We start from the raw sequence: 17,188 nt of genomic DNA on the forward strand, positions 1-17,188 counted from the left end.
GCGAAAAATCTATCATTTTGGCTGTGAATCTCAAAAATTTACCAGTCAGAAAATTTGAATAGATGGATGTCTGGATGGGAGATAGTAGAAACATAAGACCAACAATGATGGTCTAAGGGCACCAAACCCATGATAAAACTGATTTCTGGACTATAAAAAAAAGTTGACGTCTTGAGGTTGGTGTCCAAAAATTAGCCATGTCAACCCTAGTTACCTTTTGGTACAACAAACATCCCACCAAAAGTCTCCATTCTATCTGGAAAGGTTTGAGCAGATTCAAAGAAAGAATAGAAGGACTAAGCCATATTGAACTTAGATGCTTAGATCTGAAGATCCTCCTTAAATTGGAGTATAATTTAGTATAATTATTATGACTGGAACCATAAATTCTACATGACTTTCTATTATAATAACTTCCATTCTTCCCCTTATTAATTACCTCAATTGAACAGCCCCAAATATGAGGGGCCAAATGACCTATCACTGTCTATTATATTTAGCTTATTATAATGCTTGTCTATTGCTACATACATATTCCAGGACCTGGAAGGGTTATATTCATTTACCTTTGGTCTCACAGTACATACGGATCAAAAACAGATAAAAATTGGACTTAAAATTTAAGTAAACAATTTCCATGAACACAGAGCAATACTTATGTACAATGTATTGTAGACAATGTTTGATGACTGTCCCGCCACGGAAGGATGAGTATCTACTCAGTGAGTCCCACTTAACCATCCTGAAGATTTTTCAGAGGATTGGATCTTTTTTTCAAAATACTTCTGGTCATGCGGTTAATCCCAGGTGATCTGACCTCCACCGAGTCTTCCTCCCCTTGGACCGGTGTAAACTCTAGTTGGTGGTAACCAGGTTGGGAGTAGGAATCAGGGTAGGGCATTTGGTATCCACCATAAGGATCTTCTTCCTCATCATCGTCATGATCATAAGGACTTTCTGGGCCATAGGATTCGGGCCCGGCTTGGCCAGGCTCACCGCCATATCCACCTTGACCCGCCACCACCACGAGTGTATAAATGGTTAAATACATATACAACTGGGTATAGACAAAAACCTTAACTTGCTAACAGGGCCTATATACTATACATGGGTTTAAATACCATAACTTTATTTACAACATGGAACAATTAATACAAACAAGACAAAACTAGTCGAAGACTTAACTAGGAGACCGTCACCAGGAACGTGTAATCGACCACAGACATTTACATCAATGAAGTGAATAATATCACAGTATCTTGGTTTTTTCAGCTCTGGGCAAGCCCGAGGCTTTATCTAAGCAATGTACATTGGCTGGTGTGACACTGCTTGACTGCAGCTAATGGAAGCGGAAGGAGAAGCCTTCAGAGAACATTATCCTCTCCTCTTCATCACTTAGTAAATGTTTTTTTTTATTTTTTTATGACAAGTTCATTTACTGTCTATTTTTTACAGACTATTTTCCAAAGGTGAATTTGAGCCAATTGGCAATGTAGGGTTGTACCACAATCGGTCGTGCTCTTCAATTCTCGTATTCATTATAAGGTATTAAGCCTTCACATTGGATGTGTGTAAAATTGTGTAAAACGAGACATTCGGAGAGAAAAATGAACAAAAGAGAAAAAACACAAACGTCAGTACGTAAATATCATCACACCGACAGACAAATGCAAAGCGACAATTAACAAGAAGGTTCTACTTTGGCTTATATTGAGTGGAATTTTTTGTGTTTTGTGACTCTTGGTGTATTTATAACATATTTTGTGGAACTTAATTTCCAGATGTCTAACTTCTGCTAAGGTCAAAGCCTTCCCCACCATTGTTTTGGTTGACTCGCACCTATTGTTGGACAAATGTATGTATCTGAAGCTCTCAACTGGCCCATGCAACTGAGCTCCAATAAAGGTCTAGTGGGCCCAGGCTCGAAAGGCAACTGTATTTGGAGTTGACTTTAGAACCAATCATGTGCATTTAGAGTCAATTTGATTACCAATAACCTATTAGATTATGATGCACACAAATGAGGTGTACATTTTCTCTATAGATAGAAAGGGGGGATTTAGAATCATCTTTTCTGGGGTGGACCATGGAACCCTAATCTGACCCTGCACTTGGTGGTAGTAATAACATATTCCCATACAAACCAAACTTCGGTCCGGGCCTACATAGGGTTGTTCGGGATTAAAAAACAGTGGTGTACAGATCATGTGCGGAATTGCCGCCTGCCCCCATTGATTTTAGTGGAGGTCAGCTGCAAGACCAGACACAACCCACTGATAGGTTTGGTGATGATTTCTAATCCCAGATGAGTTCTTTACATTAAAGGTCTAAGGGAGATTTTTTTTTTCTCAAAAATGTCTCCATGGACATCAGCATGAATGAAGCTGGCCTACAATACCAGACAAATCCCACTGGTAAGAGGGCATATTGTTACTACTCTGTTTTAATACGATGAGAAAACCCTTAAAGAAGATCCATGACCAATACAAAATGACAAACACAGTGACACGGACAAAACCTCACCAACAATAACGAGGACATGCAAAGCTGAGTTTGCAGTGTCATGTTTGGTTAACATGTGACATTTTGCTGGAATATTCCATTGCTGGGCAAAGTTCTATTACATGTTTCATTCACTTACTGTCTTGTAAATAGTGATAGGCAACTGGTAGGGATGTCCTCTTTATATCGATGAGTGAATGTAAGTGAGCTTTGTCTAGGAATTATATAACATACTGTGGTATGGGGTGCGCAGGGGGCGTACCATAAATGTAAACTGTACAGTTGCTGAAGGACTAATAAATAATGCTGTGTTAACTATACCAAGGTGTTATTTATGTATCATACTTTATGGTCCTGATGAAGATTGCCCAATGCAGCCCATTACTATCTCTGTCAGGTCCATGGTTGAATGGAGCAGGAATATGCAAGGCAGACTTATCACTCCATTCAACCAGGGGGTAAGAGACCATTGGGCTTCCCACCAATTAGACACTCATCACCTATACTGTGGAAAGGAGACACGTGTTATTGGTGGGGAAACCCATTTTTGGTCATGTGTTGTACTATTTTTGACAATTTAGTCCTTATTTCATAGGAAAATGTCATAAGGATTTTTTTGGAATCTCCAGTAGACACCATGATGCATAGTCATTTAAGAACATTTACAACAAATATTGGGGCTCACCATATCCAGCGCAAGAAGAAGCATCGCAGTATCCTGGCGGGCCTGGAGGTCCACTTGGACCAAGATTTCCCTGTGGACCTGGCAATCCACGTTGTCCTGGTGGCCCGCTGGGTCCTTGGCTTCCAGTCCGACCTTCTCCTGGGGGTCCTGTTGGGAAATGTTTCCAAATATAGTATCTGTAGCTGTACATTCGCTATTACCCTGCATGGAACTAATAGTTGATTTTGGTATTGTAATTAAGGTCTGCGGAATAAAGGTCTATAGGAAAAGCTTAAATGAATTCTCCAGCTTTTATAACCCATGGGAGGTAATGTATACAAAGGATTCATAAATTTTGGCAAAGTTACAGTTCTCCTTTTGGCTTTTTGGCTACCTGGCACATCCTGCAGGATAACATACACATCACAACCTTCGCAGACAATGAACTGTTGTTCTATTGATTATTTGTACCTGGAGGTCCCTGGGGACCCCGTGGGCCTTGAGTTCCCACTCCTGGATTGCCTCGTTCTCCCTTTTCTCCTGATAGACCTATTGAGAGACAAATAAAAAAATACATACATTTTATGTTTGTTTAGTTATTGCATTTTTATGTGATTCTGGCCTATTTGACCTTAATGTTATATGTGAGGAAGCCCAGATCAACCACAGATCCACACTTCAGTTACTACGCAACTTCACGACCAGTTGACTTCTGGATAGCTTGAGATCTTATGATGTCCTAAATTGGCCCCATCCATTAGACGCACATATTTTATGCATGTTTTTACTATGCATTACCAATAGAAAAAGGAACACAAGGGAAATAAGCATTAGATGATGTCCATTAAAAACAATGGGCATCTATTGATTTAGTGAACATGTACTAGATTTTGTCTCGGCTAACAGAGGAGGTAGTGTGCCCTACTAGGCCAAAGAAAAAGTTGTCTTAGACCGACCAATATTAATAACCTATGACCTGAGTCTACAGACCTTCTGTCTACACATTACCATCTCCATATACGCCATTTGGTCCAGTTCTACAGTAGACAGTGTTTACAGATTCGAAGATGAACGGAAATTTAACTGTAGTTTTGGATGTAACGGGGCAAAGGGGCATCGTAATATCACGACAATGTACTTGTTTTAACCCTCCTCCAATCCATCCTGAAACAGTAATATTTTGGGGATAGGTCTCTGCTTCTGGACAGAATTTACCTCTTTCTCCTGGTGTTCCGGGGCTTCCAGGGTTGCCAGGAAATCCTGCTCTTCCAGGTGATCCCTGTTCTCCTTGTGGTCCTGGAGGACCTTGTCGGCCAGGTTGTCCTGGTGGTCCTGGCATACTCCTAACCGATACGGACTGACTTGGTACTTGATTCAGGAGTGAATTGAATCTTGCCATGTGACCTACAAACATAAGCAAAGGTTCAAAACAATATCTGGAGCTATTGGTTTGGACAGAATTGCTGATTAAATACTAAGTCTGTCTAATGCGATATGCAAATACAAGTTTGTATGAAATAATAGGAATTACATAATTTTTTTTCTTTGTCTAAAACACTGCATTTAAATGGGCTTAGATGTCCTCTTGGGTATGGGGCTTTGCAGCTCAGTTCCATTGACATTAGTAGAGCTGAATTGTTATACCACACACAACCTGATGACAGGGGTGGCGCTGTTTTTGTAAGAAAGTAGTGGGGTGTTTTCTAATCCTGGATAAGCCCTTTAAGGCAATGACCTATAGCTAAATACATTCAAACAATCCAATCGTAATGCTCTTTCATCAGGTCCACCAAACACCTGTTTCAGTACAGACGTGAACTAAGGGCCCTATTCCACCGGACGATTATCGTTCAGATTATCGTTAAATCGTTCGAATCTAAACGATAATCGTTCGGTTGAAATGCAGTTAACGATTAACGACCAAACGAGAAATAGTTGATCGCTTTATAAGATCTGGACCTATTTTTATCGTTGCTTGTTCGCAAAACGTTCGCATTGAATAACACATCGTTCTGTCGTTCGCAATAGATACGAACGCAATAGCAAAGAAATAGCGAAGATGAAACGATCGCAATTACCATCATAAGTAACGATTATCGTTCCATGAAAATGAGTGAACGTTTTCAGGTCTTTCGCAATAGTGGTCGTTTGAGATTGTTAATCGTTATGCAAACGATAATCGTTCGGTGGAATAGGGCCCTAAGTCTGAAGGTCCAGCCAAGATTTAGATACTTACTCTGGATGATCTGCTCGCACACCTGCCGGGCAATAACCCGCACCATGTTCTGGGACTGGGTGTCACCCTGTGGGAAGGCAAACATAAGGGTAATGTCTCTATTCCTGGGTATATGATGGCTAGTGCTGTATACAGCATTGTGGAGGTAGGATGCCGATTCTCCACTACCCACATATAAAGGCTTGTATAGACTTTGAACAGAATTGTATAATAAACATGTCCATGACTTCTCCTGTGCTGCACCTATCTTCTCATATTCTTATTGCACTATAGCCTTCCTGTCTTGATTATGTATTGTATGATTCCTTTCCTGACACTTTCCTGTTCCCTAAGAGGGAGTATCCTGTAAAGGCAGTCCATTGTGAAAATCATTATTTATGTATTCTTATTTCTTAATCGTCATTGGGTGACTGGTTCCTGTACTATTATTCACACCAAGCAACCAACTAGAACATTAAAACTGATGAGGAAGAAGAAGAAGACAGGATGGCGGGACCAGTGTGATGGGCAATGTTCTGCTGGAGACCTTGTGTCCTGGCATTATGTGGCTGTTACTGTGACACTGACCACCTACCTAACCATTGTACACACCAAGTACCCCCCTTCCTGGCAGCAGTCCCCCCTAATGGCAGTATATAATGTATGGGTCAGAGCTGTCATGAGGGGGAACTTCACAATATTAGGTAGGTAGGTATTTCTAGTGTCCTCCTTTTTTACATATATTTTGCTGCTGCATGTCCTTAGGAAATGACATTGATCATACATATAGGAATTACTTACTCTTTCTCCTCTTTCTCCTTTTGGGCCTGGAAGACCCTAAAATAAAAAATAAAAATGTTATTAGTTCTTTAAACTAGATCATTTCTCTTGTGGATTCTACATACTGTATATAATCATATATAGTCCACGTATATAATTTCAGAATCAAAGAAAATCTCGGCACAAAACCTACCCCAGGATCAGACTACACAGGGATTGTTTGTAGTCTGTTACCATGGGGATACATCTTTGCCTAGTAGCTGTTTGCACAAAATGGTGGGGAATTTTTTAATTTTCTATATAGTATATATTTGGGGCTTTATTTATCAAGCCATAGAAGAGGCCACATACTCATCATTGATATAATTTAGTTAAAGAAAAAGGCAATACTGTTAGAGATGACACAGAATCTTAGGTTACTGCCCCTTTAAATTTACGTTTTTTAGAGTCATCCTGAATCGGTGTAAAGTTTCTGCAATAGAATATTATAAATTTTGCTTTGACAGCTGGGACAGTGCACAGATATGCCATGAAGAATCCCCCCCATGTAAATCCATGGTGCTAACGGTCTGGGGTAATCTCCTGGCGGGGCAGCTCCAGGTACTTTATATTTGCTCAGCCTTTGCATAAGTCTAATAAAAGCTGCAAAAACACAGCTACATGTATTATATTGTGTGTAGTAAGAACCAGACTGAAATAACACAAAGGGGATTAAGTCCCTGTAGTAGAGCTGCCTGGTCTGTTGCACAGGTTACTAGGAATATATGTGTCCGGCCAATGATCCGGTTTAATGGAAGAAATAGCAGGATTTTGGTTTTCAGGGATGTCTTGTCTTGAAGCCTTGTCACTGTCTCATTATACAGCTGTCTAATATTGTTTGTGTTTGAATTTCTTACAAATTTCAGGATCTCTGCTTGCGGTCAGTGAGTGCAGAGATTCTGGCATATACTGGCAATACTTCTAATATTGCTACAAGATATCCAGAGAAAACCAAGCAATTCTATGGGGTAAGTTCCCTGGATAACATTCTACTGACAGCAAGCAGACTAAAGGGGAGGATTAGGGATTTGAGCTAGTTTTGTGTCACTAAAAGTCACAAATGATGGAACCTGTCATACAGTATATGCAACTATGCAATTCTAGATAGGGCAATAATGTGGGTGGGGCTTAGAGGGAATGGATGTGGTCTTCCCTGGTCCTACTAATTTCTTAAAATTAAATACACAATTATTGTGCAAATTGGCATTTTTAACATCAAGTTCTCTCTCTATTCTATCTTCCTACCTATTAATTTAAAAACCTCAAGTCTTCCAGTACTTAACAGCTGCTGTATGTCCTGCAGGAAGTGGTGTATTCTTTCCAGTCTGGCACAGTGCTCTCTGCTGCCTCCTCTGTCCATGTCAGGAACTGTCCAGAGCAGTAGAAAATCTCCATAGAAAACCTCTCCTGCTCTGGACAGTTCCTGACATGGACAGAGGTGGCAGCAGAGAGCACTGTCTCAGACTGGAAAGAATACACCACTTCCTGCAGGACATACAGCAGCTGATAAGTACTGGAAGACTGTGTATTTTATTATTATTAGTTTTTTTATGGAAATAAATTACAAATCTATATACATTTCTGGCACCAAATGATTTGAAAATATTTTCATTCTTTGGAATATTTTAGAAATTGTCATAAAATTTAATTTATAGGGCAGTAAATCCCTGCACCTTACAATGTGTGATCCTGTATATCCTGCTACATCTGTTGCAGTATAATGGGTTCTTCTCTTCCGCTAGTATTTGGATTATTGATATATATGTGAGATAACAGAACCATCCACCACGTTCCAGCTTTCAGGTTATGATTTATGTGGTTGCTTAGCCTGTACATTTATGATTTACTGCCTACATAGATAACACTGATAACACGGCTCACATACCGGGGGTCCCGATTCACCCTGAGGTCCTGAGGTGCCTGGAACACCGGGAGCTCCTGGGTTACCTGGTGCACCCTGCAAGAAATAAATCAAATCAATGAATAAAATGACGCAACACATATACACATATACAGCCCAGGTGTCAAACTCAGGCCGTCCAGCTGTTACAAAACTACAATTCCCATCATCCCTGGACAGCCAAAGCTAAAGCTTTGGCTGTCCAGGCATGATATGAATTGTAGTTTTGCAACAGCTGGAGAGCCTGAGTTTGACACCCCTGAAATACAGCGTAGCAGAGCGGAGTTAGTTATTTAGCGCTTCAAAGTAATGATTAAGGCTTGATAACATGAAGCGATTATTGGCATTGTTTCGACGATTATCGGCGATTACGGCCAATAATTGCTTCGTGTACTAAAAGGCAACGATCAGCTGACATGAACGACGTTGGCTGATCGTTGTCTTTCATTGTTTAAAGACAAATGACAGGGAGAGCAACAATCCGCTGCTATCTCCTATCGGTTCCCCTCCCCCAAACGCACTTACCCACTTGCTGTCGCACTTACCCCTCACATGTAATAGCGCCGGCAGCGAGCGGGGAACGAAGAACAAGTGAGTGCTGACCTGACAGGTCAGTGCTCGCTTGCTCCTGGAGATTGCCCCAAGGCTTAAAGGTAACCTGTCACCAAGACAATGCTATCTCATCTATCCCAATCACGATATGGAGCAGGAGGAGCTGAGAAGATTGATATATATCTTTGTAGGAAAATTTTCAATATAACTTGTAACATGTGGATTGAAATCCCTGATAATTCTGTGATAAGGAGTCTAGTGGGCGGTGTCACTCAATGGACTGGACTCTTTAGCATGGAAACATCAGAGATTTCAATGAACAGATTAGAAGTTATACTGAATCTTTTCCCATAAAGATATATATCAATCTGCTCAGCTCCTTCTGCTCTATAACATGATGCCAATAGCTTAGGTAGTATTTTCATGGTGAAGGGTTCCCTTTAAGTCTGTTCTCCAAAGATATTGTTAGGGTGCATTGTTAGGCTTAGGCCTATTGTTAGGCTTCTGGTGCATTTCAGATTCATTATATTGGTAAAATAATTCCTGTATATATAAACCATAAACCCATACTTTACCATTGATCCTGGAGGTCCTTGTGCACCAGTTGAACCATCTTTTCCTGGCCCTCCCTGCATAGAGAAAAGAATAGGAAAAGTAAAGTTTTTGCTACTGTCAGGGTTAATAGGGTTATCCTGGTTTTCAAAAACATGGCTGCTCTTTTCCAGAAACAGCGCCACTCTTGTCCTCAGTTTTGGTGTGGAGTTCTGCAGCTAAATTCCATTAAAGTGAATGGAGCTGAGTTGTAATACCGCACACAACATGAGGACAGCGGTGGCACTGTTTTTGCAAGAAAGTAGCTGTGTTTTTTATCTAACCCTGGATAACCCCTTTAATCTGGCTTTTTCATTTTGTTGTGTTTTAGATGCATAGGTTCGGGTGTATTATTTGGACTGAGGAAGAGATAATCCGGCACGTTGGAATGGATCCCAGGAATAACTTTTATTGAAGTCCCATGTAAAAACAGCAAATTCGAAGAGCTAACGCGTTTCGATCCCAAGGGATTTTAATTGTAGCTATTGAAATTTGCTATTTTTATGTGGGACTTCAATAAAAACTTATTACCTGGATCCATTCCAACGTTCCAGATTATCTCTTCCTTGTTTGACCCTTCACTTGTGCACAAATTTGTAATGTCCGATTAGTTATATCGAGATCAGAGGAGACAGTGAGTCATGAAATTACCATCAAGTCCTCAAATTCTCATGTATATCAGGCCAATATACAGGACTGTTTTATTATAGTGTCATATAAGGCGTGAGGAGCCGTTAAGCACAGTGTTGTATACTTGCTATGGGGACTGTCCCCGCCCACGCTTAGTTCTAGAACCGCCCCTGCGGAATAATAGTTACATCCTTCTGACTAGTATGATTCCTTATAGTGAGGATATAGCTCCCTCCTCGTCCTGCTTTTCCTCTCCCCTTCACCTAGGTATGAACTTGTTAAATAGTACATTTTATAGGAGCTGTAAGGGAAGGGACATCTTGGTCAAAAACACGGTTGTCACTTTTAATGCTAATTATTAAGTTAAATACTTTATACCATATATAACTGTATACAAGGGCCTATGGGTAAAAATATGAACAAATTCATTTGTAGATGTTCTGATTTCTCGACTTTCACTGGCCCTTTAAGACAGAACAGAAGGTGCCATGTGGCCGTCTTACATTACAGTGTTTACACAGTAGGAAATAACATTCACAGCTCGATCCCTCGCACATTCCGGCTGGATCTGATGGGTTTGGCGCATGGTTAAACAATTTAGGAGGATTAACTTGATCTGTTTAGAAAACTCCCTAAACAACAGTGTTTGGCAGCCCGTGAGGAGCCGGCAAACCGTAAAGGAGCAAATATCAACACTCGAGTATTGAATGTTTTACACTTAAAGCAGCTGGGAACGATATAAACACCATAAATCAGAAGTGTGATTTATAAACTGATGATGAACCCTGTAATGTTGATATAACTGGCGCCCCACATAACAGTGTCAGCCAAGTGGCCATGTAACAATGACGGCAGGCATCCCCCATAGCGGAGCCCACTGTGTACACGTACAGAACCACTCACTGTGCTGACATACATAAAGGAAAAGGGCTGAAGTGAAAATAGTTTTGCACACTAGCTTAGGCCACAAGTCAAAGTAACCATACATCATTTTGAGGTTTTAAAGTAAATGTACCATTTTTTTTTTTTTACCTTAGCTGATCGGCATCGGCACAGGGATCCCAGTGGCATGGCCCTTTTTTTTAATAGCCACTCAATTCCAGCGCTCGGCGCTGTTTTTTTCCTCAAGCACCAGCTCAGCTCGGAGCACTGGGGGCAGGCCCATTGTGAAAAAAACCCTCCCCTCTGTGATGCCGCATCACAGGGGGGAGGGGATATGGTCACACTGGGGGTAAAGCCGGTGCTTGGCAAAGACCAGCGCAGAGCACGGGAATGGGGTGGCTTTTCAAAAAAAGGACCGTGCCACTGGTATCCCTGTGCCGATGCCAAGTGGCTGAGGTAAAAAAAATAAAAGCGATGTGCCTGATGTGACTTTCACTTTAACTAGAGCCAAATCACTTAATAATAAAAAGGCTTTACAACTATCCAACATACGTTTAGTCTGAAATAAAAAGGCTGCACAGTACTTTGTCCCCGCCCACGCTTATGACGCCCCCTTCTAGAATTGCCCCTGCTGAGTACTAGTCACATCTTTTTTATTTAGTGAGGATATATCTCACCCGTTGCCCTTCAGGTCCATCACGTCCGGGAGCCCCTGGTGGTCCGGGAAGCCCCTGAAAATAAAGCAGGAAATAGTAAACATTTTGGTCTACATTAAACAATACAGACTCTGTATAAGTCAGAGACTAGAGACTGATGTGTAAGGCCTATGACACCTGAACATTATATGGTATAAATAATAATGGTTTTCCAGTACAGTACCTGAACTCCGGGGATTCCACTTTCTCCTTTATCACCTTTTGTTCCAGGTGGCCCCTAAAAAAAAATAGAATAAAACTGTGTGTTGAATTTTTGAGGCCAATGGGTTACAGACAACTTTTCTAATACAGCCAAAGAAGCGAGGCCCAGACACTTTAGAGCTCTGAACTACTCAGGCCACACCTCTTTGGCACTTTACTGCATCATAAAACAGCATATTGTTTTAGCAGATTGCAGTCACAGACTAAATGACAGGTAATATGTGTATACTTTCTTCTAGACCTAAGTAATACCGTCAGCTCTTTGGTACTGAATTTCCAGGTGACGGGTTCACTTTAAAGCCATAACCCCACAGCCCCTTTTGGGTGGGGACGAGCTGTCTTATCCTGGATCATCTAGGGATAAGACTTTGTACCTGACACATGCTCATACCCCGCACTTACTTGACCACAACTTCCGTTAACTACTTTCAGAATTACACAGAGGAGTCACTTTGTAATGACCGACAGCTAATATCTAGACTAGCCGCCTTGTGCAGCACTGACAGCAGCTAGACGGGCTGGAGTTACACAATAAGGTCCTGGTAGGTATCACAGGTATATGGAGCCATGCTGACTGCATCCCACAGCTGCTGGAGGGCCCATAGAGCCAACACCACCATCAAGCTCCCATAGATGACCATTTAGCATCAAGTCGGGGCCAAGTTAGTACTGGGAAGTCTTGGTAAGTCCCCTTCAACCAATGTTGGATATTTCTAGCAATGTCTTGCTGAAAGTTCTCATTTGCTCCAGGGAAGACCATCAGCATGTAGGGGTGTACGTGATCTGCAGGGATTGATTCATATGAAGATCATCTGATCGCCTCCACATGGATGAGAGACCCAGAGAAAGAGACCATCCCCAACCATAACACGGCCCCCACCAGCTTGTGATCTTGTTCACTAATGTTTCTCTCCTGACACGCCAACATCCATCTAGTCTATGAAGCAGAAGACGGGACTCATTGAAGGAGACCAATCAGAAGAAGACAACCATTTACCAATCCAATCCTGATGTATACTGTGGTAAAAATTGAAGCCTTTTCTGCAGATGCGGTTTGTTTATCAGAAGAGCAGCAGCCATCCATCTGCTCTGGAACCCCATACACAGTAGGGATCACTGATCCGTTGTGTTATACATGTCTGGTAGCTCCTGGTTCACGTAGATGATGAACTGCTCCATCGTAGTGTGTCAGTCCTCCGTCTTGCACCTTCATAGCTGACATTAAGGGCCCTATTCCACCGGACGATTATCGTTTGCATAATCGTTAACGATCTCAAACGACTGCTATTGCGAAAGACCTGAAAACGTTTACTCATTTCCATGGAATGATAATCGTTACCTATGATCGTAATTGCGATTGTTTTTCTTCGCTATTTATTCGCTATTGCGTTCGTATCTATTGCGAACGACAGAACTATGTCTTATTCAATGCGAACGATTTGCGAACGTTTTGCAAACGAGCAACGATAAAAATAGGTCCAGGTCTTATAAAGCGATCAACGATTTCTCGTTCGGTCGTTAATCGTTAACTACATTTCAACCGAACGATTATCATTTAGATAACGATTTAACGATAATCTGAACGATAATCGTCCGGTGGAATAGGGCCCTTAGCTTTCAGGACCAAGGTTCTGGTATTTGTAAAACTGCAATTTCTGATCTGCTCTTGTGCTGCTGTAGTGCCAGTGTACAGTGAGTGGACAGATAACAGCACTGTGAGTAATAAATGTGTAAACTGCAGAACCTTGGTCCTGAAAGCTAACAATCATCTGTTTTTGCAGTTCTTAAATAACCAACTTGCTCACCACTCATGAACTCCATCATAAGCTATGGTTATAATACCATGCCTCCAGTGTGCAGTTAAATGATAAAAAGCTGACTGTCTGCAGCCACAACTAAGGGCAACCTAAGCTCCTCCTGCATTCTGATTCACTTTGTATACAGAAATCTCCCTAGCTCCCCCTAGTGACGGTTACAAGCAGACAGAATTTTATAACTGAACTTATGGGGGAGATTTATCAAAGGGCTTAAAATTTAGACTTCAAACTGCCCACAGCAACCAATCACAGCTCAGCTTTCAGCTCTGGTAAAATGAAAGAGGAGCTGTGATTGGTTGCTGTGGGCAGTTTGCACCAGTCTAAATTTTACACCCTTTGATAAATCTGGACCTATGTATAGAAGAGGAGCCCTGTATCCTACACATGGATCTCTGTCCACTAAAATGAAATAATAAAAACTAAATGTGTACAGAATGTCAGATCTGTTCAGGTTTAAAAAAAAAATAGGAATATAATTATTTCCTTTAAGAAAACCTTTGTCTGGCCGAGCCCTTTTATACACATCCTGACATCAGTGTGAGGTCTGTTTTATCTCATGTACTTTAGTTTACATTGGCCGCACTATTATTTGTTAGCTTTTCTTGCAGTTTATACTTTTTGGCCAATTGTATAATTATTAATGATTTGTAGTTCAGTATATATTAGTGGTATCAATGAGATATGAGGGAAGGCATACAAAGACATCATAAGGCCCCATCTTTACTGGGAGCTCCACCATTCGCACTACCCCTTGGTATAAACTTCATGATGTTTCAGTATTTATATGGATTATACAGCTATCACTGAACATAGTGGGAGCTGTATGAATCTCTATACAGCGAGCTCTACCTAGAGAGTTAGCGCCCAGCAACCTCCCCATAGTGTTACATTACAAGTCATGTGGCACAAAGCTAGGAGAGACCGCTCTTCTCCAGTGACTGATCGGAGACCAAACACTCAGACCATGGCTGATCAAAATTTTAACACATCCTATGAAGTATATAAGTCTTACAGGTGGTCCTTGAATAGAATGGCCATTTTGTCCTTGGGGTCCGGGTGGTCCTTGAACTCCTGGTGGACCTACTAGGCCTCGAGGTCCTTCTGGTCCCTGTAAGTAAAAGCACATTTTAAGAGTTAACCTATCATAAATTTCTGTATCTTCATCCAAGCAAAATTCCTTGGTTGCTCATATGTGATCATGCAAGACCTGAATCTTTTTCTTGGCCATAAAACTAAAAAAGAAAAGTTTTTTTTTTATGAACGAAGATGTTTGACTTAAAAGAGCCCTTCTAGGGATGGATCATGGTACTCGGGTCTGCTCTTTTGATCTTCGAAACATGCTGTACCACCTCAGGCCAAGCGCTAGGCATTAACATCAGATTTACTCGGAGTGTTCCTTTAATTACATAGAGACCTTTGGCCTCCTCTTATCTTGTCGGGTGCAATAATGTGAATGACGTGTATTGTAACCTGAGAAAACTTACAGGTGGTCCTTTTTCTCCCGTAGATCCTTGAGGGCCTCTCATACCTGAACCGCCCTACAAAAAAAGCAAAAAATAATATAAAAAAAACTGTAACATTTTTATAATCCTGCAGCAAAATACACAAAAGAAAAGTTGGCCACCATCTTGAAACCACTAGGGATTTAATGGATATGGTCGGAGCTGGACAGTCTTCCAGTGCCAGGTCGGGCCCACTGGATTTATACAAGCCTAATAAATAAGAAAATAACTAATGACAGAGGTGTGTGGGCCCATCTTGTTCCTCTCTACCTATGGCAGCTAACGTGTGTTGTAGTGAACAGCTGTCTATTATGTCTCTTCTGTAGGAACCTACTAATCTAATGTCTGTGAAAGTTGGCTGGATCTGCTAACCCTGTAGCAGTGTTACATTGTTAGTACCTTAGCAATGTAACGTTTATGTCATCCACCCAATAAATCGCCCTATAGAAAAAGGTCTTAATGGAAGATTCTCTGGTGGTTCCTGGCTCTAACACAACTATGAGCCCCAGAGGTCCAGCAGAAGACAACTGTGTTTGGGAGGTGACTTTGCAGACTCTTGTCATGAGGGTCTACTTCTTGTGATGATCTAAAATAGCTTTTAGGATAGTATTGATGATCTGTCCTATGCATACAATGTCAGCACAAAGATTAGGATGGAGCACTGGTGTACAGTAAATAGAAGGTGATCATCATAATCATTTCTAATTAAAGATGATCGAACATCGGAAAATCTTAGGTTCTATAGAACTCGAACCTTGTTGAACCTTCCGCATTTGATTCCAGATGCCTTCCTGGTCTGTGGGGAAGGAGGAGACAGCCCGGGTACCGCCTGGAATTCTGGGATTTAGCCTAGGTAATAGGCTGTATCCCGTAATTCCAGGCGGTACCCGGGCTGTCTCCTCCTTCCCCACAGACCAGGAAGGCATCTGGAATCAAATGCGGAAGGTTCAACAAGGTTCGAGTTCTATAGAACCTAAGATTTTCCGATGTTCGATCATCTCTACTTCTGATCTCTGAAATTCCCACCATTCGTGAGAATGATGGCTCCCAGCACAACTGGTGGGCATTTTTAAACCAATGCCGTGGCCCCAGTTACTCATGATCGCTGGAAGTTCCACCAATCACAAAGTTATACTTATTCCAGTGATATGCCATCCCTTTCTCGAAGGGGACTAACTTTTAAGTGGGTATTTGCATCTTGACAAGGTATGCCCAATCCACAGTATCCATGGGATATGGCATACGCAAGAGATTGTGTGGTGGCTGACCTCTGGGGCCCCTCGCTTTCTCCAGAACAGGGAAAATCCCTTTAAGACCACATGTCACATGATAGCAGAGTAAGATTATGTATGGTGAGTATTTCGATTGTTGCTGGTCCTTTATATATGATGCCGCTTATCTTTTATTTGGCTATACTAAATACATACATTATTGCGCATTATTTTCCATACACACCAGCCATTTCTTATTTTGCTTGGCAGGAGACGGATAAGGGATGTGGCTGAGTATACACAGAACTAAGGGCTATACTGCAGGTGTAAAAACACACTATTAGTGCCGCCAACCTTCCCATGCATTACACATCCAGAACAAAACAAGCCTCAACATTACAGATGGCTGCAAGTGAGACTGCCGAAAACTACAATGCTTCTTACCGGAGATCCAGGAGGTCCGGGTAACCCTTTATTTTCCTGGGAACAGGAGCAGGAGTTTGGTAGTGGGGGGCAGGTGGCTTCATCTCTCTGGAAAATAAATATATCTTTGAACCGTCTGCTGAGAGCATGGAAGATGTCAGTCTGATGTATGACAGATATGAAGGGACACTACAAGTCGTAGCGGGGACAATTTTTGTCCCTTATTTCAATGACTTCCATACGGCTATGTTCCCACAACGTCTTTTTTAGGTAAAAAACGACCGTTTTTAATGATCATTAATGACGCCTAGGCTATATGTCTAATCAGTGCCCGTTCACCAACTTTTCAGTAACCACCTCCCCCCTAGGAGATGGTAATTGCATTATCTGCAGTATAAGGCTCACACAGTATTTTTACTCAGTATTTTGGTCAGTATTTTGCAACCAAAACCAAGAGTGGATTGAAAACACAGAAAAGTTATGTTCACACACTGTTGAAATTTAGTTGATAGACGTAATTTAACAGCAAATAACGTCCGTTATTTCAAAACAATGGCAGTTGT

The 17,188-nt window shown here is 41.4% G+C and overlaps 1 protein-coding gene across 6 annotated transcripts in view; it reads right to left on the reverse strand.

Moving 5' to 3' along the window:
- Positions 1–1,063: 1,063 nt before the first annotated feature.
- COL14A1 (collagen type XIV alpha 1 chain) overlaps positions 1,064–17,188 on the reverse strand; it is a 115,522-nt gene continuing 99,397 nt past the window's right edge. For all 6 annotated transcript variants that reach the window (XM_069957148.1, XM_069957147.1, XM_069957152.1 and 3 more), the window contains 13 exons: positions 16,647–16,733; positions 14,974–15,027; positions 14,502–14,597; positions 11,635–11,688; positions 11,433–11,486; positions 9,228–9,281; positions 8,086–8,157; positions 6,183–6,218; positions 5,403–5,469; positions 4,382–4,570; positions 3,638–3,715; positions 3,188–3,334; positions 1,064–1,554 (listed from right to left, as the gene is read on the reverse strand). In XM_069957148.1, coding sequence (XP_069813249.1) covers positions 1,523–1,554; positions 3,188–3,334; positions 3,638–3,715; positions 4,382–4,570; positions 5,403–5,469; positions 6,183–6,218; positions 8,086–8,157; positions 9,228–9,281; positions 11,433–11,486; positions 11,635–11,688; positions 14,502–14,597; positions 14,974–15,027; positions 16,647–16,733 — 1,020 coding nt within the window. In that variant the 3' untranslated portion in view covers positions 1,064–1,522. The remainder of the gene's footprint in view (positions 1,555–3,187; positions 3,335–3,637; positions 3,716–4,381; positions 4,571–5,402; positions 5,470–6,182; positions 6,219–8,085; positions 8,158–9,227; positions 9,282–11,432; positions 11,487–11,634; positions 11,689–14,501; positions 14,598–14,973; positions 15,028–16,646; positions 16,734–17,188) is intronic.

This window comes from Dendropsophus ebraccatus, chromosome 2 (assembly GCF_027789765.1).
Source record: "Dendropsophus ebraccatus isolate aDenEbr1 chromosome 2, aDenEbr1.pat, whole genome shotgun sequence".
NCBI classification, from domain to species: domain Eukaryota; kingdom Metazoa; phylum Chordata; class Amphibia; order Anura; family Hylidae; genus Dendropsophus; species Dendropsophus ebraccatus.